Here is a 26,924-nt window from a genome sequence, read left to right as displayed (position 1 = left end):
AGTCATTCAATATGTGGTGCAATTAAAATGCCAAGCAACAAATTATACCGGCACCGCAGCTCCAGAATAGTTATAGAGCTCATAATTCATTTGATACCAAATCTTACCACCCTGAATTTAAGACTAATTTGAGCAGTGCGGTTGTTTCCAGTGTGAAGGATAGCCGGAGCTCTGTATGCTTTGTGGTATCTATAATAAGCTTTTAGGGTGAGAGGATTTTCAGCTGGAGGCCCTGTCAGCAATAATCAGATTCATATTTATTTCCCAAAGCTTCATATGAAACCACCTTCAGAGAGAAGTCTTACAGCATACTATACTGATAATAGAGATGACATCATCTGGTGGGGATTTTGGAAATCCTGACTCATCTGCCCACATCTGTGCACATACTGACCGCTTTGGGTTGTGTTTGCTGTATTGTGTGCAACAAGAAGATGAATTTAATGAACCTGTCACTACTGAAAGCACTTTGTGCAGTTTGAGCTGTAATTACTTTTTAGTTTATTTTCAAGCATTCTGCACTGAGCACCCGTCCATGCATCGTGGCGTTTCTTTTACGATGGTATAAAAAAAAAAACATTACATTTTTATTTGGGGTGCTTTGATGCCCAATTATGATGGCCGCTGAACTGAAGGGAAACGTTGCTTAATCGAGAGGTCCTTTGTAACTACAAATGATCCATGTTTATTAGCAGTACAGTGGTTGGAGATGCATTTATATTGTGGAGCTAAAATGTAGGATTCCCATTCATACGAGTGCATTCAGAGTTGCAGAGCCTTTGCTAGAATGTCTCTAGCGAAGAGCTCAATGTCATTGTGTGGGAGCTGGAGATCTATTGGTAATCAACAGCAAACACTGGAAGCTTTGGCAGCAGGCTCGGTCTGGGTGCTTTAGCTCACTGAACAGTTCAGTGGGAGAGAGTGGAGTTCTTGCAGGAGAGAAAGACATAAAATAAAAGGCTGTGAAAAGTGGGTAAATCTTGCAACAAAGCGGCAACATTGTTGCAAGATTTACCCACTCGAGTCAGATGGTGGCAACAATTCAGTTTACAAGAACTAAATCATGATGATTTAGTTCCACATTTTAACCAAACCAGTATCCTAGATCTCAATAGTTGAATCAGCTACGGTGTAGATGTGGGGACAATGGATGGAATCCCATTTTGTGCAGATGTTCATCGACCCCAGAAAACGACTCATTGAACCCTGATTTTTCTTTTCTTATTGTAACCATTAAGTCAATATTTGTTTATTTCTCATGAAGTTTTGCTATATTTACGTTACATTTTCTACATATATTCATATTCCCCTCAGGATACTTGTAATCGCTTTGTTGATCTCGGTAAAAAGTCAAGGATGTAAAAATTGATGCTGTGATTCACATTTGATTCTTACTCTTGTTTCATTATTAATAGGTTTCAGAAGAAAGTAGGCTAAAAGAGAATTTTTACTGACTCAGTTCTGATTTCTTTTTATTTTTCATTTCATCGCATTTACAAATTCTTTCTCAAGCAAATACGGACAATGTTAAGATTACGCTGCCAAATTTCTATGGCCGAGTTCTCAGCTTGCACACGGATGTATTGCAACTGTGCCCCCTTAAATATTATTCAAACTGATATTTAAATCAACATTTGATGTAATCTTCTGACTTTTAGCAGTTTGAAGAAGTTTAAAGTTGTTTTCTTGGAGGTTGGTCACTTCTGGAAAGCTATAGTCATTACATGACATTTACAACAAAGAGCTATGAATATAGTTGATTAGTGTGCTGCTGGTGGATGAGAACGCTTTAATCATTTCTTGTAATCCTCTACTTTTTTGTCTTGCTCCTTTTTGTTCTATATTATTGCATTGGGAATTTTCTTTGCAGATCACAGCTATCTGAACAGCAATATGTGCTGCTCAAAGAGGTTTACTTTTGTCTGCAGACACCAGTCAGTCTGTCATTTATAACAGTAGCTGCTGTGAAAATGTCAACCGTATTGTTTAGCAGTGTGGTTTATGTGTTTATAATTGCATCTGTGTCCTTAATTCAGACCTGATCAATATCTATCATTCTGTTTGCCTGGAGCTATACCAATTTAATTATGACTGGGTTTGGAGCTGCGATGCTTTGCTGTCAGCCGACTGACCCGTTTGTTTGCCCTCTGTTTATTTTGCAGATGATGAAGTTTGCCTGGGATAACTACAAGCGCTATGCTTGGGGCAAGAATGAGCTGCGGCCTTTGACGAGAAACGGGCATATTGGCAACATGTTTGGTGAGTATTTGCTGGAGACTCAGAAGGCCTGAAAGGTCACCTGGTTTTTTGGTATTTATTTATTTATTTTTAAGACCCACTGACCTTTCTCTTGGAAGACTTTCATGTGAAAGACAGACTAAAACTAGGGAGGGAGGCAATTTTGTGATCAGTAGAAGCACCAGCCACAGAAACTAATTTAAAATCTATAGTTTTGTGTTTGGGTGGACAAAAGAAGGATAAGAAGGTTGCAAATGTCTTTATTAGAAACAGACCAGGGCCGACTGTTTCTCAGTTTGGAACGGATGGACAACTACACCAATCTTAAACTCTCACAGGCTAGCACTGATTTAGAATTTCAGAGCAAGTAGTCTGCCTAAAATAACAATTTGACTGAAAGTTGATTTTTGGCTTTTTAATTCCATGTTTTTGTGCTGTGCTGGGGAGAAAAAAACACTTCATGAAAACACTTTTTTTTTTCCCACAGCAAAATTAATATGACCCAACAGATAAACAACACTGACATCCTGATAACAAGCCAATACCGGCCCATCATGATGTTCCCACAGTATATTTGGAGATGGTTTTTGTCCCGTTGCTTACTGATACCATTTTTTTTTCCAGTTCTGAATGTCTTTCTAACAACTAACTGACCGCGCACACAAACAAAAATCAAATTTTCTTCAATACAACATGTCATCTTGGCAATTAAAAAAAAATAAAAAAATATTTAAACTATATAACTTCCCCCTAAACCAAGTTACATAAATTTTCTCTCACTTTAACAACTAATATTAAAACATGCTCACATTGGTGAAGTTGGTTTAAGTTTTTGTTATAAATGTTTTGGCAAACTTTGTGTCTTCAGTCACAACAAAGACTTTCCATGCTAACTAAATGTTAGCACGTGGCCTACTGCTGTGTATGCGTTGCACATGCACGAGGCTGATCAGCTGGTTACTGATTAGGGCAGAGAAAGCCGGAAATCAGCCGATTCCGGTTCCTCGCCTGTCAATTGTTGCATCTCTATATATTATTGCAGCGGTCCCCAACATTTTTTTTTGCACCACGGACAATATTTTCATAGACCGGCCTTTAAGGTGTCACGGATAAATACAACAAATAAAACCAGTACCAAAAAAAGAAGATTTATTCATGACACACAGGAAAAGATTAAAAAATAGTGATAAACACAGATAAAACCCCAGAAAACCATAAATTTCCCACTCGAACATTGCGGCCCGGTACCAAACGACTCAGTGGGGGTTGGGAACCGCTGTATTAGTGCATCAATATTCACAAGCCCTCAAATGTACTCAGGATGTCGTCCAGCACCTCATGACGTTAAATATGACAGACGTTAAATAAGCCAAGAAGAGAAACATAAAGTCACAAGGTCCTTCGTAATTTTGGATTTTGATAATAAGGCAGCACACATGGATAATCTAGTTAAATGAGGAAAACCAAACAAAGTAGTTTAAGCTCTGCTTAAACCAGAACTGACATCCAACTCAAAGCACAGAAATAAGTGAAGTGCTATTAATCCTTTGCTTTTGACGTGGGCTATGTTGTGTAACATATCTCCATAATATTTCCATAATTAGACATTTGACGTAACTGTCTATTAACTGATTCAGAGAAAAGCAATAGTGCCTTAGACATGCGGTGGTTAGTCTCATATTGTAGCCTACTTTCAGACGGTAGGCACATTGTTTAATTTTAAATTAAAAATTAAAATAAAATATTTATCTTTTGTGTCGAGCTTAGAAATAGAGGTTGTTTTGCACCGTTTTGCTTCGTTGGCTTCTGATCAGCTCTTTCAATACTGAATAATAATTGAAGCCATGTAATGGGCAACAATTCTTATAGCTTATAGCTTTTTCACTCAATAATCTGTATTTGTAAATTCTGTTTGTAAAAGACAGTTCGTTTGTTTAGAGGTCTTTATAATGCTCTTCTTCTTTTGCTTGTGCTTTGATGGGGCTGCTTTTGAGAAGCTGCAGGTAGCAGTAGTTTAACTCGAATTTCAAATGAGACAAAAGCAACTGGATTTCTACAGATATAAAAATATATTATACCTGCACACCTTCTGAAAACAAATCATAAGTAATGAATTTTTAAAAAATCCAGCTGTCATAAGAACGACAACACATCGCACTTATTTGCACCTCAGTGAGCTTTTGACACTATGTTTTCTTGAGCTTTCACTCAGCACAGGAAACCTCGCAACCTGCCAGGGGTGTCACAGTCTCCCAACAGCCTCTAATTGGAGCCAAATCCAGAGGGGTCCTGCAGTCCTCTGCAGTGGAGCATATCAGTCAGTTCGCACTTCTGTGCCTGAGGGAAATCCCACAATAAAGCTCTTAATAAAAGGTGGATCAGCTCTTATTAAGACTTGGGCTGGTACTGTCTTCCATACCTGAGGTCTTCCTCTTTCACTTCTGTAGGGATTCACAAGTATTAGAGAGGTTGTGGTTAAGAGGAGTCACTTTAAAGCAAAGGCCTTGAGCCACGTTTTAAAGCAACTAATCCAGGATCACCCTTAGATGAAAATGACCAAAAATAATTCAAACACAGATTTTGCCATCATTTGTTTATTCAACCGGTTTGGTTAATGTTTGTAGTTAAAGCTAAGACATCAGAGAAAAGTTTTGTTCTCGACCTATTAGTTATAAAAGAATAAGGTTTTAAAATCTGTTCATATGCCAGTTCAGTCATTCTCAAACTGTGGTAGGCTTACCACTGGTGGTACGTGGGCTCCCTCTAGGGGTACGCGGGAAGTCTCCCCCCAAAAATTTAAGATTAAATAATATACCATGTTCTGACTGAGGGATTTCTGAAAAAAATCTAACGTACAGCTCTGTTTCGACGTGCACGAACCATGAACAAGGGTCGTGAAGCCAAAAATCCAGCAGCTTAACCACCACAGCAAAAATTAAAACGTACAGCTCTGCTATCACTTCCAACATAAATGAAGACGGAAAACTAAACAGCAGTTTGTAGGGTTAGTGAAGCTGGGCTAGCTGGTATATAATGATGTGCTACGTGATCGCTAGCTACACAACTATGTTAGCATAACATAAACACAGTGAAGCTGGAGGATGAATATGGGCTCAAAATGTGGTCATAAATATTTTGTACTTGTAAATCAGTTTTGTACTTGTAAATCAGGATTTGTATGTGCAAAAATCAGAGAACAGATGGGTTTGGCTGTCGGAGGGGCGCTTTTTTTGAACTGCAGGTCTTTGAAGGGAATAAATGCCCTTTTACATGCCAACCAAGCGTTTTCCTTCATCACCATGAAGGAAAACAGTCTCTGGTCGTCCGAGTTTGGTGATTTTTGTGTAACAGGTCTACATGTTTAATACAGGGACTTCCACAGCCTTTTCAACAGCGCTGCGGACCGCGGGGGGGCGGGCAGTGTTTTGGAAATGACAGTCTTCGTTACAAAGCTTTCTTCGTTATGAATTAGCATACATGTTTTTATTGAACATTTGAAGAACTAGCAAAAAAAACCAAACTCTTGTAGAGGACAAAGTCAGAGATAGAAAAGACAAGGAGCAGGTGCATCTAGTACAGGTAGAGCTGCTGCAAAAACCAACAGAGCTCAGCAACCAGCGCAACAAATTCTGGATCCTTAGCTTTTAGTTAGCATTAGCAGCACATGTCCGATGTGAAAGGACTTTTATGCTGCGCACTGTGACTTACAGCAATGGTCCCGGGTCAGCCCTGACTTTGTGTTAAACTAATCCTAAAGTAATAATAGTATTTCTAACCACTGACATACCACAACTTTATCCTTTCAACAGCTGCTGAAAGTTAGGGGACCTAGCTGCTATCGGATATTTATATAGAGATCCTCCAGCTTCAAACTGTATTACCCTCAAAGACCTGCAGTTCAAAAAAGCGCCCCTCCGACAGCCAAACCCATGTGTTCTCTGATTGGATTGTTACATTTGTGATTGACATGACATTGACCAATCAGATGAAAGGAAGAAAAAATAGGGTCAAAATTTGTACTTGTAACTTGCAGGGTTTCTTTTGGCTAAGTCCACACACAAATATTTTTTACGCACCCACAAATTCTCTTTACACATACAAATCTTTTTTACACATACAAAACTGATTTACAATTACAAAATATTTATGACCACATTTTGAGCCCATAGATGAACTCTTACTTTTTTCCACTCGATAAAAGTTAACGTCATGGTTCCCGATGGTTAGGGACAAATGCAATCGCATGGCTGGATGCTGTAAAAGGACCAAACTTCAGTCAGGAGAACAACTGAGAAAATCCATCCACAATACGAGGTTAGTCATTAATATACTGCTGCATGGGCTGGGCTGCAGTTACATTGTAAGGGTGTTCATGAGGGTGAGTTCGATGAGAAAGAGGAGTGCAGCGTTATGTCTGTGTTATCTGATGAACTGATTATAAATCAATCTTTTTTTCCATCTGTGCTTTTTTGTGTTGATACTGTGTGTTATCCAGTATTTTCACAAGCACAATGAACTGCCAGCATCATTCAGTGAAAAACAGAAGAACAAATTAGATAACAAGCGCTCCAAATATAATAAATCCAAACTGTTTTCCCCCACTCTCTACTGTTTTAATGTAATAAATTTAGTTGATTGACTTTTCTCAATGTAATTAGGCTGATATTTTGCTGCAGAAAGCCTATTTTGTTAGTCGATTTTGTTGATTAATATGCTGCAGGGAGCAGAGATCTGTTAGTTTTTACTACAAGTCGTGTTTCAAGATGAGTTATCAAGGCTTCATCCACTTACTCTACTTGTGAAGTAAGGGATCATTAGGAAGGAATATCAGCCAAGGACACTGAAAGTTAATGGACTGTACCGTTGTCAATATTAAAACTTGAGAGATGATAGAGATGATGATAAACTTGCAATGATTTGTTCGTGTTAAAGCTGCATTAAGCAATGTCTGACTGCTGGGAGATATGGGACTCCAAACAGACTCAAAGCAGTGAGCCTTGATATCAGCTTATTAAATTGTTATTGGTAGCATATTCACAAACAATCACTTCATCACATTTACACATTCAGCACAAACAGCTTGTATTTTATACGGATTCATCCCCGGGAGCTGGATTTATACCTGACGCTAAAGGTTAATGGCACTTCTAGCTAGCTGAGACGCAGCTTATAAATTATAGCTTGGTGTCAGATTGTGATGATAGCACAAGCATGGCGCTAGTTGGATTCAATGCAGTTATGGCTAAGTTTTGTGGCGTTTGCATGCTTTTTTCATTTTCTTTTTTCTCCAGGCGCTGTGCTAGGTTAATGCTGGATCTCTTGGCCAGGACAACCTAACATAAGAATAGCTGTGTGTCACAGCTGTGTTTTGCATTCTTTTCATTTACTTTGTGATGTAGGCAGTCAGAAAAAAGGCATTCCATGTAAAGGAGATTGCTGCTATACAGAAGGTTGACAGCGAGGTGACAGTTTGCTAGACTGTATAACCTGAGAGAAGATATTGAGATTGTTTTCATCCTGCTTTATGTTGTATTCACGCCATGAAACCATCAGTTGTATAAGAAAACAAATATACTGGAATCTGGCAGTGGGGCCTGATACGGCGAGAATTTGCAACATGCAAACAACATGATGCAATAATTAAACAAACACTCAACTATGCATATTAGCTGTGCAGTTCATGTGTCTTTTAGCTATAGTAAATACACTGCTAACATAGACCCCAAACACTGAATAACAATGGCTATTGAATAAATAAGTGAAATGAATTATTTCAAGCATGCTTTCATTGAACAAGGTCAAACTTTTTGCATGCTGAGCGTGAATACATGGTGCGTGTAATTAAAATCCCTTCGCTTACTCGTTGTATATCAAGCAATCTTGTGCGACATGTTTATTGTTCATGCTTCTATTGCAGTGATGTAAATACGATCTATAAGTCAGCACCATTTACAAGTTAGAAGCAGTGTGGTGCTCAGTGCTGAAGGATTCCTGTGAGACATATGCAAAGTGATTCAGCCCTGTGGACCAAATAAGTCCACACATGGAGGTGAAAAGCTGTGAAATATGCAGGAAGATGCAAAAGGGGTTTGCTAATTTTCACTGGGATTTGGCACACTGTGACACATCAACATTTAATTAATTTAGGAAAAAATTAGATTTGAACTGAAGAATCGGTTGATGATGGATCGTACTGTTTTTGTTTAATTGTATTGAATTAAGCCATGGTTACACACTGATATTGACAAGTATAGCAGTCACCTAATATGTTGTTTCCATATAAAATTACATTTTTTATATATATATATGTATATATATGTATATGTATATGTGTATATATATATGTATATATATATATATATATATATATATATATATATATATATATATATATATATATATATATATATATATATATATATATATATGTATATATATGTATATATATATATATATATATATATGTATATATATATATATATATATATATATATATATATGTATATATATGTATATATATATGTATATGTATATATGTATATATATATGTATATATATATATATGTGTATATGTATATATATATATATGTGTATATGTATATGTGTATATGTATATATGTATAGCTTTTGCATTCATGAACGATATCATAAATCAGTGCAATATTTTACAATGATTTATTTATTAATTACATGGCAAATTATTAATTTGGAAGTCAGTTTTTAAATGTTTTGATGTTTCTATAATATGTTTAAAATATTGAAGAGTACAACGCACAGCTTCTCCAAGTAATTGCTGTCTTTATCCATACAGCACAGCTATCCATTAAGAACCTTAATGCCGATCCGACTGATATCCGAACAACAAAGGTAGTGTAGAAAAAGCTATTTATCTCTGGCAGCACCGCTGAGGAATAGTCAAGTCTCCAAGTATGAAGGGAAGCGAAAGACTTTGTTCAACAGAATATGGTTAATACTGTAAGAAAATGTTTTTTCAGTCTGTTGAAAACTGTCATCGTTTTCCTGCTTTCAGCTATCCTCGTGTGTTGCACAGTGCATTATCTATGAATAGAGAGTGGGAGGTTGTCAAAGGGAGAGGAAGGGAGAAAGGGCATCATGCTAGTGAGTAAATGTCACATTGTGAGGGGTGGTGCAAGAAGCCAGGTATGAAATTGGATGCTGTGTTCTTTAATTTAATCCCCAGAGCAAACAGAAATGCTACGAGATTGGATCTACAGTACGGTTAGCAACGGCGTCTGAGGTTTGTCAATATGCTGAAAGTAACCAGAACATCCCTGCTGCTCGACCTACAGCCCGGCCCAAACCACAGAGAGGCAGAGAGACATTTTACTCCAAACCTTCTGTCACACTTTCACTTTTACTATAATCTTCCTTTAATTCTTTCTTTCAACCCTACGTTCCTTTTTATTTTTGCTATAATCCCTCTTCCCTTTGTCATGGCCCTCAAGGCTGAAAGTGTCTCTCTTAATTCTTTTCTCTGAAACAAAGTTCTGATACTTCCTTTCCTCCTTTTACTTTTGTCATTTAAATTACTTTATTTCTTCAGAGCTTATTAAAATTTCTTTTGCCTTGGGCAATTAGAAAGCTAATTTTTTTTAACGTACTTTGAACAATCGTGCCTTGATGTGAGATTGTGTGGGAGTTCCCACTCAGCCAACGTGTAGTCATTTATAATAAAGTTAGCATATACGCATTCACGGAGGTTAAACTTTGATTAACAAGCATTTATTATAATATGTTGAAAATTTGTGTGACATAATAAAACTGGACAAGAAAATCATCACAGATGTAATTTACTAATTGGGTATAAAGCAGTTGGTAGCGCTGTCTTGTCCCTATCCGGTTTCATGTCAGGTTAATATTAAATCTCCTCGAGCATTGTGAAGAGGTGAAAATCAAGGTCACCTTTTACTTTAGTGCATATGACAGCAACATTTGTTTTGTCTCCAGCTTAAGAAATCATTTGTTTTTGTAAAATGAGATTCACGCAGTAGCACAGAGGAATATCTGTCACCCTATTCTCAGTGCCTGAGGAGAATACTGCATAATGTAAAGCATGTTCAGTGTTTTTAATTTAGAAAGTAAAATTGTAGTGCTAATTGAAGCTTGGATTTATGTATTAATGGCATGCAAAAGCGTGCACTTTGTTGGAAAAGTTGAAACTCTTTTGAAGCAGATGCAATGGGGAGGTGGTTAAGTTGAAGGGCTTTGTTTTCCATTTAATGCATTTCATTGATAAATTTCAGCTTAAAGGTGGAGATGACTGTGACCCAGATGGAGTTTGTGTAGTTCAGCACTTGTTATATTTACATGTTAATAACTTTTACCAGTCGGCTTCAAGTTTTGGTGCTGATATTATCAGCAGCTTTCACCGTGGCTGACATAAAGCATTGAAGGTCAATTGGATGATATGCAAGATGTCTCGCCTGCTGCCGCTGTTTACTTTCAGCAATAATAAATCTTAAAGCATGGGGTGCTTACCGGCATGAAATCTGAAATGGTTTTGTCTAATCACTGGAAATAGATGCTCCTGAAAGGAGCTTGAGTTTTCACTACAAAATATCCACCACAGTGGGTTTTATATTGCTAGTCTAAAAATTTACAATAGCTTTCTAATGGAAGACAACATTTACATATGATCACCTTGAAGGTTATTTGGTATACTGGTTTAATTTACACATCCAGCAGTTGCAGAACACATTTATTATAATTGATTTGGAGATGTTTCTTTTTTTTCTTTCATATTTGACCTCTTCAAGTCCAGTACCTCCACTCTTCCTTTGTTTTTTGGCCAAATGAAATGTCTGCTCTTTAGCTAAATGTTCAACATTTATATAGTTATAGCAGCTTGAAGAATGAAAGTTGAACACAGTGTTGAGTTTTGAATTATATATTTTGAATGCGTATTTGCTGATTATATTGTTTTAATGTAAGAAAGGCCTAACTCTGAGTACACTCTGTGCCAAAAAGTGCAGTCGGGAAACTGCATGCTTTTGCAGAAGCGCTTTTGCAGCTAGAATGAAGTGAAAGTGAAACCAACTAGGCTGTTTGATCGAAACTTAAAGTGTGGCATGACGTGAGAGCAAGTATATAAATAACTAGGCTTCCGTTTGTGCTTCAGACCTTGGGTTGTGTGTTATGAGAAAGGTCTTCATATCTGGATATGTAAAATAAAGATCATTTTTAATGATCAAAAGACCACTTTTGAGCCTTGTCTCTTTTTGGCCCTAAGAATCTAAAAGAATAGTTTTTAACAACAGTAAGTGTAAATCTGGAGGATGATTTGACAGAACTACTGTACCTCTTAATTGCTTTGGTTTCGGTTTTAAAGTGGTCATTTATGTCCTTTGTTTAATTCATCTTCTGGTTTCATGCCTCTGTGAGATCAGCTGAGGTGAGCTTTTACTTTTATTGATCAGTTCATATTGACATGGTGAGCAAGGAGGCATCATAGAGAGTGGAAAATTTTTGTTTAGAGAAACAGTGTGATAGCTCGGGGCAAAGCAAGACATTATGATATGAGATTTTTCATACTTCAGGCTATCAGGAAAGCCTTAACTCCCTTATTTAGATCTGAAACTTAGATCTAGAACTGATTTAAGAGAGTGTGGGAAAGTGATGCAAAGTCATTTTGGGACACTTGTTAACTGCAAGACTTGCAGGCTAAAGCTCTCAGTGCAATGAATTATTTTCAATATTTGATTCCCAGAGCTCTCGTGCCCTACTTGTATGGTGGAGGGCATTAGCTAAAACAATCAGCAGTGATTGCTCTATTTCCAGCTTATCTCAGTGCAAGACTGAATGGTCGTCTCAGCCTTGAATTCAGAAGGCATTGTTAAACACAGAGCATCATTCTGAAGAAGTAATGTATGATATACAGAAAAGGTATATATGGCATATAAGTACACACTTAAGGATTTGCAAAGGAAAATACTGATCCTAAAACGACTACTCCCAGCTTACCAGACAAAGCTAAAGAAAGCCAAATAAAATACTTCACCCTTTCTTAAAAAGTCTGTCTGCAATCGTTATGATACTATTGAGATAATGTACCTAGATTAGCTTTTTTTTCTTTTCTTTTCTTTTGAGTAAACACAAAGGTTTTGGCATTCTGGGTGAATCACCATAAGATGTTTGAGATTTTCTCATGTGCTTATTCACAGCCACACAGCTAGAAGCAAATCCGAGTGGACAGCTTGTTTATGGTATTAATCTTTTATCACCAGAGCCCTACAATAAAGGCTGTTTTCTTTGATCTGAAAAGAAAGCTAATTTAGGATGACTTGATTGCTGAGAGGATCTCTTCTTCCTGGAAAGACTCCAAAATGCATTTTCTTCTTTTCCTTTGTTACCATTCTGGGGAAAAGCCAGAAAGCCCATGTCAACTCTGCCTACTTGTCTAGTGTTTTGAAACCTTAGACTTATATTCTGTTCCCTTTTGGGCTACAACAAGTATATGGCAACCAGATGCTAGCTTATTATAAAGTACAGTTTTGGGTGAATGACAGGGACAAAAGTATTGGACCATAACTCTTAACCTTTCAGTTCAGGTGTTTTTAATGAATTGGAGTGTATTAATATGTAGTTGTAACAAGTCAACATTCCATCAACTGTAAGTGGTATTAGCTCAAATTGTATTATTTTAGGGAACACAAGAAAATCATCCATGAAGTGGCAGACCACAAAAACTTACATAGTCAAGTCAATGAATGCTAATATATGTATTGCATAAAAGTCAGCAACACTGTGCTAACTCAATAACTGGAGTTCCAAAAACGTGTCTGGCTTTAACATCAGTACAAAAACTGGGTGCGGGGAGCTTCATGGCAAGGGTTTCCATGGCCAAGCAGTTCTTTTAGGTATAAAGTATTGGTGGCCCAGTATTTTCATCCATAATAGGGTATGATGCTTTTAGATTGGTACAAAAATCCTTTACACTCCTCTCGTGCAGCTTAAGACCCTTTCTTAGTTGAAACATTGACCAAGATTGCTTTTAAATTCTGCTTATATATCACCGGTTGTTTGGTCGTTTTATGTCATTTTCTAACTGATGTTGATTGATTAACTCAAGCCGTAAATGGTAGAAAAGCTGGGAATTTTATTATCACAGATAAATAAGTGGGTCGAAAACTCTGGAAATGGTTTTATTCACTTTTTTCCCCTCAAAATTTGGATAAGCATTATCTGTGTTAGTTAGCTTAGTGCTCAATTAGCCTAGCATGTGCAGACCCAGTGACTACAAGCACACCTAAAATTCACTAATTTACAGAAACAAGAAAAAAATAAATATTGAGAAATATAAATACTATTAAGGTGCTAATAGATTCCATTTTTGTTTATTAGCATTTAGCTAAGTGCCTAACTGCTGTGGGCTTATATTAGCGTACAAGCTAGCTAAAAAAAAAAGGTGTGATGCCCACTTTTAGCTAGCCTATCTATCAAGAGTTTAGTTATATACACTACCAAACTATGACCATTTAAACCATTTCATATGTCACATCCACTATATCCTCTTTAGATTCCCTCTTTTGCTAAGTTTGACAAGTGTAATTTACCATTATTATTAGATGTCTCATGTACTACTATCACTTTCTCCATTTGCTTCAAAGTGAGGAGCCAACCAATCCAACAGGCTAAGTGGTAGATTAAAGAGATGTTCATCCCTCTGTGAACGACGTCATTACCCCCATGCCTGCATATTTGGGTCACTAGCTAAGGCACATTAAATGCCAAGCCAAAACCGTAGTCTAACAGATGCTAGGGACAAGGCTTGTGATTGTGCTGAAAAAGAGAGAACATTACATTAGGTGTCACAGCTGCCCCTCCCTCACTCCAGAGATTTTTCATCAACAATAGATGTCCTATGGCTGTTAAGGGGATTGGCCACATGCTGCTATTCACAATTGCTTTCCAGTTCTCTGCTTCTCTACAACAAATGAAAGCATAAAGACCCCTTTTTACGCATGGAGAAATAGTTTTCCATTTTTCTGCCTTCATCTTATGATTATTTAATCCTGCATTTTTTTTTTCATTTTGTCCCATTACCTCTTTACCTTTCCATTCTCATCCCAAGAGGTGCAATTAAAGAGCATAAGGTCATCGGTTTTTGCTCACAGTTCTCCTGGCATGCAAAATGAGCTGCTTCTAGCAAAAAAGGCTGAACCATTCACCTTTTCTCTTATGGCACGCCTAAGGACAATTTGAAACCAGTAGCGTTTATTAGGAAACCCTGAGGGCTTTTTAGATGATGTAAAGCATTACCAGGTACTCTTACATGATAGAAACCTGAAAACCAGATTTACTCTGGATCGATGGCCCAAATAATGAAGTGCTGGATATTTATTATTTAGTTGGTCTGGTTGGAGGTGCTATTGAAAGGTGAAATACATTTTTTTATAACGCACCTGGCGGTTCTCAGTCATGCCGGATCCCCCCAAAGTGATGTTGGATTTTCACCAATTTTCACTGTCTTTCACTGTCTTACATCATCATAACCTACAGCAAACAAACTGGAGCTAAACATATCCGCTGTGGCATCACTTTTCCAAAGACAGTGCTGCTTAAAAGGGACTTGTATGTACTGACATACATGCATACTAATACTTGGATTTTACTGTTACTGATCGAGCACCTTTGCACCTGTGTCACTTGAAAGCTCCTCCTGTTTTGTCATTTATGGAACATTTATTAAAAGCAGTCAGCTTTATTCAGGAAGCACTTCGCTTGACAACTGCCTGCTGTTTCCTCAGCCTACATATTAAGCAGACAGGTTTTTTCCCCTCCTTAGCAATTACCTCTCTGTAGACCTTGCACCTGGTTTTAAAGGGGGGCACTGTAAAGGTTAGAGAGAGCAAAGGAGGGAGTGGCAGCTTCCTTTTCCATTAAGGTTAAATGAAGGGCTACGCAAATGGTGCCCATCACCACCTGTCACATGCAAGTTACACATAGAAAGAAGGGGTGCAACCATCCACCCACTTTCCTTTTCTTCCCCATCAATTTCTATATCCCACGGGCTCCATCACGATGGGGTTGAAATCATCTGTCTCCATAGCGACCAGCACTAGGTGACAAATCAGGATCTGGTCCCTCACCCCATCCTGAGAGCACATCCCAACCCTCCATTCAATATTGCCTATTTGTTCTGGGACCAATAGGGCCTAAAGTGGAACTGCTGGCTGGCCACATCGTATATCATGATAATTGGAGGATATAGAGCAGTAGCAGCAGCAGTAGGGCTTTGGGAATTACTTTACTTTACATACTGTCACTGAGATATTCGTACAGCCCAATCTATATGGATTTTTGGGGTATTGTTAAAGTTGTAGTTTATTTTAAACATTTGTCAATGTAAGTATTTGTAGGACAAATGTGTGAATTAAGATGTAATAAAATAAAACAATATTTTCTCTCTTATTGCAGTTCTAGCTATTTGCAGTTTCTTTTTATGTGAGCAGTCTCAGCCAATGATATTGGTCTAGTTCAGGCTGTGTTACGTTGAGGAGCAATATTTAAATACTGCTTTTTACTTAGTGGTGCAAATGTTTGCTGTTGAAAATCCACTGTGCTGTATACAGTAGTCAGAAAGAGTTGTGTTTAAGTCTGCATAGTGTTTCAGTCATAGTCTTAAATAATATGAATTGAATTTCATTTTTCCTAAAGGCTCTTCTCCACAGGTTTTATATTTACACTGAGTCAGAAACTTTTTTGTATTGCATTCGCTTTGTTACATCTAAGGAATTGCACAGCTTAGTGATGCTACAGCTGTAAAGCATAGTTTTCTGTTTTTGAAGAATTTTGAATAAACTGTGATAAACTGCTTCTCGGAGTGGACATTTTTCACCATTTTCAGTTTGCTGAGAGCCAACAGCAGGAGATGCGGTGTCACTTTCATGGCACGCCAGTACCTTTACCATCTGTAGATGAATTATTATACTTGGAAAGTTTTTCCATTTTCACAAGATTTAATGAAATGCTTTATTAACATAAAACTAACAACTTGAGGGTCAACTTTTATGGCTTGAACCACACTGTGGGAAACATGGAGAAACTGGTCAATGAACCAGAATGCCAAAGTTGTGGATGATTTAGTTGTGGATGATTGTTACATTTGTTTTACTGCTGGAAAAAAATGTCTTCGAACACTAGTGAAGATTGTAAGGTTATAAGAGCTGTTCGCTCCATGAATCCAGTGAAACCATGAGATCAGAAGGATGATGGAAATATTTTGCCCCCAACTGCAGGTTAATGCTGGAGCATTTAAGGTGCAGGCTCATAAGATACTAGACAGCAAGCTTCTGATAATGCACTTTTGGGGCAAGCCTGCTGTCAGAGCAGGTTTCGTCCCACTGCATGTAATGACGATCCTGGCTCGCTTCGCATCACTTGGCAGTGAAACGGTGGCAACTGCACAGAGATCACAGCACGCCCAACGTGGGCTCAGTGCCTCCCTCAGTCCAAGGGAAAGTGACAGGGTTATAAAAGCATGGGTGTGTTGATGTCATCAGGGGGTACGTAAGGATAGCTGGCTATCACAAAACACAAAGCAAGAAGAAATTAAAACCAAAAAGTGCAGAAGAACAACACATTAAAAATACAACATCATGACCTTTAATTGTGTCATTTCTGATAATCTGCTGTGGGACTTTTCTGTGCCATTAAATTCACAGTATGTTTGTTTTGGGGGAATTGCCTTGACAAAGAAAGCTGCTCTACAGCATTATAAAGCAGAACTCAAGCTATCAAGATGAAAGGGAAGCCATCTTTTATTATCATCGCCACTAAATTTCTGCTTTTCCCAACTCTGATTAGAATGAGTCCCCCTCAATGGGCATGAGCACATCATCAAGCCTTTGCAGAGGGATTATAGCCAAGATGATGAAAAAGTGTTTGCAAAATGTATGACGAAGCAGGGGGATTATAATGGATTGTACTCTGTGCTACTGTAACAATTCAGTTGCATGAATACAGTGAGGGTAAAATTTCGTGGATCCAGATAAAACGCTAAAACCTTTGTTGTTATTTCTCGGTGTTTACCATCAGGATCCTTTAAAAAAACAAAAAAAACAACAACTCTGTCTTTATGTAATCTCACTCTTTGATGACGTAGATCCGGAGTCACTGATGACATGTCTGCAACTTGAGACATGTTGCTGCTGGGTAGTAATCAGTGTTTGGCAGTTTTAATCACAAGTCTTTCATGCCAAGCTTTTAAGCGTATTAGGGAGCAGATTTTAGTTCATTCACTTATTTTGGAGTCTATTAATATACAGCACCTCTTTTAAGCATTTCTTCATCGCAGCTTGTGTGTTCTCCGACCATAGTGTCAACCATTGTCTCTTTTAAATCATCAGATTTTCAGGTTCTCAGTGACAGTCCTTTTTTTTTTTCTTTTCTTCTTGGTACAAAGGAGCATTTAGTTTTTCCTTCAGGTTGTCTTATCACTCTCCAGGAACTCCTCAAATATTGCCTTTTGTTTTCTGTGGAAACACAGTTATGTTTAAGTTTAAGGATATACTGTTTCTGTGTTTATCTAGTGTTAGGGCTGCTCAATTAATCGCATTTTAATCACGATTACGATCTGGGCTTTCAACGATCATTAAAAATGACTGAGCCGATTATTAGCCCCTCCCTCATTTATCCGCGACACCTTAAAGGCCGGTCCGTGAAAATACTGTCGGGCATAAACCGGTCTGTGGCGCAAAAAAGGTTGGAGACCGCTGATTAAGAGGACCCGAGGGAAGCTCAGAAAGCTAAGCAGAAGTTATTTGGAGAGGAGAGTGACTGCCGTTGGTTGAAAAGAGAGGCAAAAAAAAAAACTTCAGTGGTGTTGCACACTATTTTATATTATTTTTTAAAGTCATTGTTAACCCTTTAAAGCCGGTCAGAGCAGCACGCTCCGTTTTGTGTAACTATTTTTAAATCCCTGTAGAACCTGAACCGTGTAAGCTAGCGCAATAATTTGTTTTGCATATGAAACCGGAGGAGTTGTACTTACATCTTATGCCATCAGCTTGTCCTCGGTCACGGTTTCCTTCCACATAAAGCTTTGCAAAAATTGCATAAAAAGCGCTTGCAGGAACAAAAACATAATATTCCAGAAACACGCTTTGCCGACCCGATCAGCTGTTCGTAACACTTCCCACAGTGAAACCGACGTCAGCGCGAACTATCGCATGTCCGCCATTTCCTGCCTGAAACCGGAAGTGACGTCATTTTCGCGGAAATGTAGTTTTTTACTTGTAGGCCTTAAAAGCCTATACTGGTCATGTTTGACTTTTCTGAATAGTTTCTGGGATGCTTAGAACTCGAATTGCACTGCTGGAAATAGTTTATTTTGATGCACATGCTGTTTTCTTTGCAAATTTGCATCATAGGATTGGTTTTTTTTTTGTTTTTCCTGCAGTATATAAAAATTGGTATATCTCCAAAATAAAACTATGAAGACACTCAAAATAAATTTCCTGTTGTTGTAAACTATTTTTTGCAACTTTTTTGTATTTAAAGTTTTGAGGGATAAACCTCTTAAATTTCTCCAAGTAGAAATATATGTAAAAAAACAAACAAAAACGATTTTCAAATTTTTTTTGTAGTTTATTGCACTTTTTTGCAATTAATGTACTTACTATGGACTTAATGCATACATATTATTAAAATATGGGCTATAACAGTTGTATAGCAACTTGAAATGCTCCCATAAATGGCACTACAACATGTAAAAAAAATAATATAAGCTCTGGCGGACTTGGTTCTATACTAGGTCTTAAAGGGTTAAATAAATATCGTCAAATAATCGAGATCTCAATTTCAGTGAAAATAATCATGATTATCATTTTTGCCATAATCGAGCAGCCCTATCTAGTGTTGCTGTTTTGGGTCTTTGCATGAAAAGACTTACTTTGACATTAGGTCTAGCTGCGAGCAAATCAGTGCCTCAGCTGCTGCAGCTTGTAGTGTCTAAAGCTCATGCACATATGCACATATTTCATCCTGCCTGCACAGAAGACACTTTCCTCCCATTTTATTGACAGTTATCCATCCAATCGCTGGCAGGTGGGACTCTGTCTGTGTTGAGTGAAGGGAAGGAGGAAGCTTGTGCCACAATGCATAACTGCAATTGTAAAAAATCATTCATTCCTGCAGCAAAGATTGGAAAAACTTTCAGAATCAGCCTGACAGTGTGGGAGACATTTCATGGTTGTTGTCGGTGGCTTGGTGGTTGGGGTTGAATAGACCTAACAGTCTCTGGCATCCTGGGAACAAAACACGGTAAAACCGAAATGAACTCAGGAATTGGTAAAGCAGTGAAAGAGAAATTGATATTGAGTATTGTGGACAAGTGTTTCAACTCACATTCCTCCAGGAAATATTGTTAGAAAGTTTGCATTCCCTTAGTAATTGAGTGTGAAATTGCAGGTGAGCAAGCTGTAGTATCTTTCACCAGCAGCTTCTAAACTGGTTCTCTATAGATTTGTCAGAAACCTGAAATAGTTTTCTATAATTGAAAACTTTTCTCCCCAAATAATCTCCCACTTTGACTGAATGTAAACTTTTTATTTTGCTGCCCGTTATGCTGCCAATAGTCACTGAGTGCTCTAGACTAGTCAAGAAAAACAACAACTCTAAATGTTTGTTTTTTTAAAATCAGCTTTCACTATATGTATATCTTTTGGACAAATACAGATGGGTGACAAATTAAAGGAGAAGCCTGAATTACAGCTGCAGTTAACCTGGTAGCTGAAGCATCTTGAGGTGACTGTTGTTGTGATTTGATGCTGTATAAATTAAATTGAATGTAACTGTCCTGGCATGGATATTTTGCTATTACTTGTCCCCATAGATTAAAGAATTACTGCCAATCAGTGATCACTATTTAACTCTGATTTGTACGCTGATGGGACTGATCTCCTCCAGGATTACAGTGCCTAGGGCATGAGGGCACATCTGTGGCCTTTAAATATACAGTAGATCTGGAACTGATGTGTTAGAAAGTGCATCCACCAGCATTGTCCAAACACAAAATGATGGAATATCTGTTGAAAAAAACTAAAACTGCCCTGGCGGGTAATGATGGCCCAACACTGTAATGAGACACTTTGTTTTCTTTCTTTTTCTTCTCTTTAAATTCTTACCTGTCTGTAGCATTTTAGTTCCAGGATCCTCCTTTACCTTTAAATGGCTGAGGTACTGAACAAATGAAGCAGAGCAGCTGCTCGCTGAAGATGGCTGGTTTAATTTCTCCTGCTGACAGGTGCTTTTTGTCAACAGGTTATTACAGCTCTCCTAAATGGCCTGGGCTGCACATTTTTTCTGTGTGCAACTAGTGAGCTAGAAAGCACAGTTCAGATGAGTAAACGTCTGGTGTACGTGATGGAGAGCAGTGCCTTTGTTTTAATAATGAGAGGAAGTCTGTGTTTGCAGGGCGGATTTCTATCGAGCATTTATTTATTCATTCTTTAGATACCAGTTGAATGACCTCACAACTGGATGAATTGTTAGTGCTTTATCAACTGCCTAATCAGAGCCTCTAGCTTTAGCTGTCATCCCAAATCAGGTTTTGTGGTTTGACCGAGCATCAGATGTTTAATCCCCCCCCTCTCCTCACTCTCCTACTGTTCAGCCGTGTCTCTAGATCAATGCAAGACAGGCTTTTAGGACAGGGAGGAGGCGAGGGGTTCGATAACACTGTGTGCGGTGTGTAATCTTATCTGAGAGCCTGTCATATCAGACAGGGCTGCTCCACTGACACGCCACGCTTTCCCAGAGTGGCAAATTAGATTGCTGCAATTAGATTGATGTGTGTACTGCTTGAAGTCTAGAGCCTCTTTAATCATGTCTGGACACTTTGTATTTTGTATTTGTTTCCGATTGGATTAATCTCTGCTAAGGTATGGTGATTAGCTTCTTAGTCTTTGACACTTTGATAGTGTATTGGTAATTCTTCCTGCCCCAGCACTGTGATCTGCCACAGCGGATCACAATTCTCTAACACAGCTTAACACATCTCGATATATCCATCCATCCATTCGCTTCCGCTTATCCTTTTCAGGGTCGCGGGGGGCGCTGGAGCCCATCCCAGCCGTCATAGGGCGAGAGGCAGGGTACACCCTGGACAGGTCGCCAGTCTGTCGCAGGGCTAACACATAGGGACAGACAACCATTCACACTCACATTCACACCTAGTGGCAATTTGGCTTATCCAATTAACCTACATACTTGTAGTTATTACTGCCTGTTACCTGTGGTAATGCAATTTATAATTTATATATTCTGTATTCAGTTATGAAGGCTCTAATTGTTGGTTGCGAGCTGCCGCTTAGATGCTTGTATCTGCCCGGGGCTGTTGATGGGTCTGTATGCAATGATGGGCGTAGCTGCGGGAAGTTTATTGTTTTTTTTTGTTGATGAGTGAGTATAGGGGTGGGATTTAATAAGTTTTCTTCGTCCCACTCCTTTTTCAGGCAAGTTTTGTTTTTTGTTTTGTGTATTTTATGTTCAATATAGGTATTTGTTGTGCCTGAAAATGAATAAATAAATGAAATGAAATGAACCTATCCCCACAAGCTGCATGTCTTTGGACGGTGGGAGGAAGCCGGAGTACCCGGAGAGAACCCACGCAAACACGGGGAGAACATGCAAACTCCACACAGAAAGACCCCGGCCTGATGGTGGAATTGAACTCAGGACCTTCTTGCTGTGCGGCAACAGTGCTAACCACCGTGCCACCGTGCTGCCCCGGTGGCACAAGTTTTTTTTTTCTTTCTTTCCAAATGTCTCCACTGGGGAAATCTGAATACTTTTGAATGGCCAGAAGGTGGCAACTCATCTGGTTCTAATTGTACTGTAAGTCTGTAAGAAAATCACAAGTCTTTTCAATTGATCTATGTCCTCAGTAAACACTTTCCTGACAGTCACAATGCTTGCTCAATCATCCAGGCAAGGAAATCCCAGAAAGTTGATTTTGTTCTGAACGTTGCGTTTTCATTGGGAGAAACCTTTCATCTCATCGCCATTGATCAATGACAATTTGCATATCAATGATCCCAAAGCTGATTACATGCCCCATTGTTAGTCAGTGCTGCTACTTTCAATCATTATGCAAATATACTGTTTATAATGTTGGGGACATCTGCAATCAGCCAAGACTGAAGAAATGTCCTGGAACTCTTCCACTGAAAACACAACATCAAAATAAACAGAACCAACTTTCTTAGACTTTGCTGATAGCTTTATTGTCTATTTTAATACCCTGTGATCTTAATTTTTAAATCATGATCTCAACTAGAGTAAAACTGATGATAAAGCAGGATAAAGCCTGTCTGATCCAGCCATCACTCATAATGTCCAGTATTCAAAAAATACACAAAGGTAGTGATGCTTAAAATGCTCAGCTTGAGACCTCAAGGCGTGGGTGGTGTCATGATAATTGTGGCTGCATCCATCTACATGCAGTCTATGTCATTTACAAATATTGAGGCTTGCCTAACACTAAAGTAGTCCTCCTTAAAGCTCGGTGTCTCAGAATATGTTAAAATGCATTGGGAGTCAATCACGCATCCACCCCCCTGACAAGTATTCACCAGCTTTCTTGTCCAGCACGTGGGGACTAAACAATTATGCGCTCTGACATAAAGGATATCTGCTATTTGCAGTTCTAGCTGAAGCCTCAGGTTCAGTCATCTCCCTCTCCTCAGTCCTCCTAATGGAACAAATTTCTTTTGACTCCGGCTCTAAAGTCCCTTGATCTGCCAATTCTCTTTCCCTTCCTCTGTCTTGCCAAGAAATGGTTGTTGTTCTGGAAGGCACAAAGAACCATTAGACGCAAGCCTTTTGCAGTTCGACTACGTGATTACCATAATGGTGAAAATGGAGATGCTGAAGGGGGCAGAGATGAGCATATGTGGGGTGCAATTACAATCAGATGTCAGCATTTCTTTTTTCCATGTGGTCCATTCTAGGTACTTACTATTTGCGTAATGAGTAGAATAATGTCATGTTTGTATGTGCGCGCATGCAATACAAAAGCAGAGAAGCAGAAGATTTATATGCATGGTACTGCTAGTCAAGACAAAGCAGACATGCGGATATATTCGCACACTGTACTCTGAGAAAAGAACGACTTCCATTTCTAGACAAAGACTGCTAACTTTATTGAAAAACATCTCCTATAGTCTTTTCTTAATTGACGAGTGCATAAAATAAATCTGTGAATAAAATTCTTTTTTAGTTTTATGATTATAGATATCTACAGGTTTGTGAAATTTCTTCTGCTGAAGAAGATCATGTAATAAAAGCAAAATGAAAAGCAGAACAAAATACAGATAAAAAGATGGCGACGTACGGTGATTTGGTAATTTAATTCTTAAAGGTATAATTCGGCAGTTTTGGGTCTTCAGCTGAATCAAGTAAAAGCTGTTTTTATGTGTTTTTCCAGTATCTACATAAAGGATGAATTCTTAACAGCAGATCAGTTGTCTAGTCTCTTGTCTATTGTTTTTGTCACTTCAATAAGAACTGAGCTGATTTCTGACCCTTCCATCTCCTTTCTTCTTATCCCAGCGTAGTTGTTTGGAAATATGCAACACACTCTGCATATTTCTTGGTGCAGGGTCAGCTTTCCTTAGCCTTATGATTTAAGCAGTGCAGCTCAGTAACAAGTCCTCTGCAAACAGCTCTGTCTCTGCAGCTGCCGCCTGCTCTTTCACGTTCTTTTTAAACATGTGTCATATTCTTTGTTGAAGGAAAGAGAAACAAACACCAGACAATTGGTAGCTTGTTGCACCAAAACTGAAAAATAAGGTAACTCTTGTTTGTATTGCTTTAGACTCGGTCTTTTTAGAGATTAGTAGACGTGAACTATGCAGGCACAAATTAGTCCAGTGTAAAGTGAACAAATTGTGCAGTCTTAATTGAAAATAAGGATTCAATTGAACATGTTTAACAAGCCCTGTGTATGCAGCCTAGTTCTGTGAAGTGACTGGTAGCATGTGTTTAAAATGTTAATCAGGAGGATTAGGTTTCCTGACTGTCATCTTGTAGCAAGTGGGATAGGATCTGGGAGTAAGTAGCTTCTATTAGCTGCTACAGAAGACTGTCCCCACTGATTGTGGCACAGTTTTTACTATTGGCTTATCTTTAAATGGCTGCCATCAAACCTCAAATAATGTTGAGGTTTGATGGGACGTCTACCAACGTATTATGCCATAATCATATTTTAAAATTAAAATAAACCTTCAAAATATCCGATTCGTTTATCACTTTGATTAATTTCCTATCTTGGCTTGGCGTTGAAGGCGTATATAGGCTAACCAGGACACACCCCCCCCCCCCCCCCCCCCCCCCCCCCGAGCTCAACCTCCTTGCTATGCAAAGTTCATCACTCTGATGTTGTCTGTGCTATAACGTCTATGCTGTGTAGTTATTGCAGTTAAAACCAGGCTGACATAAAAAGATGCGTTTTAATGAACGGTGATATGCACCTTCAGGGACAAGCGTATATATCCAGATGATCCACCGTCCTTTCATTATTGATATTCAATGACTTATCTGACATCTTCTCCTCAAAGAGGCTAATGCACACAGTTGGTATTGCAGCCCTCCAGAAAAGTCAATCTTGATTGATGGGCATGACATTTCACACTCTGTTTCTCCCAAGCTTTTTCATGTTCTGCTCTGTAACCCTACTTAATCCTACTCCCTCTAAAACCACTTACTTCTTTCCCCACTGTTGCTCTGTTGGTGCTCTTCATCAAAAGCCCACTCGCCTACAGAACCATTGCCTGTGTGCTTTATCTGTGATGCAGACCATGTGCTTCGAATAGCAACCAGCTAAATGCCTTTAAAATCACACAGACACACTGATGCACTTACTGTCTTACTGGTGTCAGGTAGCATTAGTGCAAACAAGATGCTTATTAGCCTTGCAATTGATAATTGGTTACTGGCAACCACTGGTAACGGGGCAGTGCAATTATTGTAAATCCCAGCTCTTGCATCAATTAGATCCACCCGGCAGTTTAAATATCCATCCATCCAGTTTGTGAACCGCTCGTCTATTTCAGTGTCACAGGGGAAGCTCGAGCCTATACTGACTGCCCCAGGGCAAAAAGTACAATAGATCCTGGACAGGCCCCCGGTTTATTGCGGTCCGAGTTTTGAGCACATTTGTAATATTTTATTTTTTCAGCTTTGTGCTGTGACTTTCCAGCAACAATGAGAAACAAATAAACTCTGATTTGTCTTTCTCATAGGTGTATTAAAACGATCCATCTCTGAGATCTGATTATTCTTATCTGGTTAACAGTATTGCACTTTTAATGTACTTAGTCGATGGAATTTACAATGATCATTGGATTTCATTTCAGGAGTATTACCATACATTTGGCATGCAGTATGTGCTGGTTAAATGAAATTAGAGCGGAAATGTTGCCTCTGAGCTATCCCCCGAGGGATTCAATAAAGAAGTGTCTTATCCTGATTCATATTTATCAGTGGTGCGTGCATGCATTTATAGAAAAGAAGAAGAAGAGAGAATGAACTAATTCTCGCAACATGAGCGTGCTGAGTGATTGATCATGTGGACCGGGGCCGTCTAATGTAACCCCGCCGACCGACACTGACTGGCTTGTGACAGCTATGATAAATGAAAACCCACCGGCCAATGTCTTACTAATGGATTTCCATGTACTCTTTGTACCTACGCACACACACACTCTGGCACTCGCATCTTACTTTCCGGTAGTGATGCTTGCAGGACACGAGTACGCTGGCGTATCCAAGCACACTTTGAGTAATCATATGAAATATTTTTATTTGATCTCAAAAGTTATATTGTGTTTTAGAATTTATTATTTAAAATAAATAAATAAAACATTCAAGCCTTTGCTGAACTAATGACTTCTTAATCAGTTCTTGAGAAAATGTATGAACAATTTGACAGTCAGTTTTTAAAGTCATTCATTAAGAAACCGTGTCCAACCCCAAACATAAATCAGTCGAATCGTGGCCATTTAATGTCAAGTAGTATTTCAGGCTGACTCCTAACGGTTGGGTATTTATGCTTATATTGTTTGTTCTTTATTTTCCAAGGCATTAACTGAGACAGCTTTGGTTTCTAAATAATGCTTGTGCTGTGTGTACAGTTTGTTTTCAACTTCGCATTAAATATGTAAAATACATTAAAGAGGGCAACAGGATGCATGAGAATGCAAACGAGATCGTGTTGTGATGAATGTCAGTGCGTGTGAATGTTGATCAGTCTTTATAAATACAATAGGGCACACCAATTACCCCCATCTTCAGAGGATCCCTCAGGGTTTCTTCCATTTGTAGCAAAAAAGGCCACAGAAATAAATAGGGTCTTATACCATGGAAGTAGGAGGAGTACACCATGATGGATTGATCTGCTCCGTCTGCTCCTCAGAGTCAATCAATCATCTTAGCTTTGGTGCTGTTTTCGATAGGAATTTTCCACACTCTGTTTTGCCTGCAGCCACAGAGAGCTGCTTCTGGGTTTGGATAACCAGAGGGCATTGGATATCTGATTACACCCCTCCTCTCAGTTGTCATCATTACTATTTGTCACAGAATAGAGATAAGGCTGCTAGAAAACAAACTAAAAACAGTACTTCCCCTTCACACAGAATGAAGGCTTGAGTTGCATCTGAAAACAC

General features: G+C 38.6%; 1 protein-coding gene across 2 annotated transcripts in view; it reads left to right on the top strand.

Annotated features, from left to right (window-relative positions):
- LOC308405900 (mannosyl-oligosaccharide 1,2-alpha-mannosidase IA) overlaps window positions 1–26,924 on the top strand; it is a 195,749-nt gene that overhangs the window by 78,586 nt on the left and 90,239 nt on the right. For both annotated transcript variants that reach the window (XM_080896688.1, XM_080896689.1), the window contains exon 2: window positions 2,163–2,259. In XM_080896688.1, the coding sequence (XP_080752814.1) occupies window positions 2,163–2,259 (97 nt within the window). The remainder of the gene's footprint in view (window positions 1–2,162; window positions 2,260–26,924) is intronic.

This window comes from Rhamphochromis sp. 'chilingali' (genome assembly GCF_963969265.1).
Source record: "Rhamphochromis sp. 'chilingali' genome assembly, chromosome: 11".
In the NCBI taxonomy this organism is placed as follows: Eukaryota; Metazoa; Chordata; class Actinopteri; order Cichliformes; family Cichlidae; genus Rhamphochromis; species Rhamphochromis sp. 'chilingali'.
This window is presented reverse-complemented; position numbering and strand designations above follow the sequence as displayed.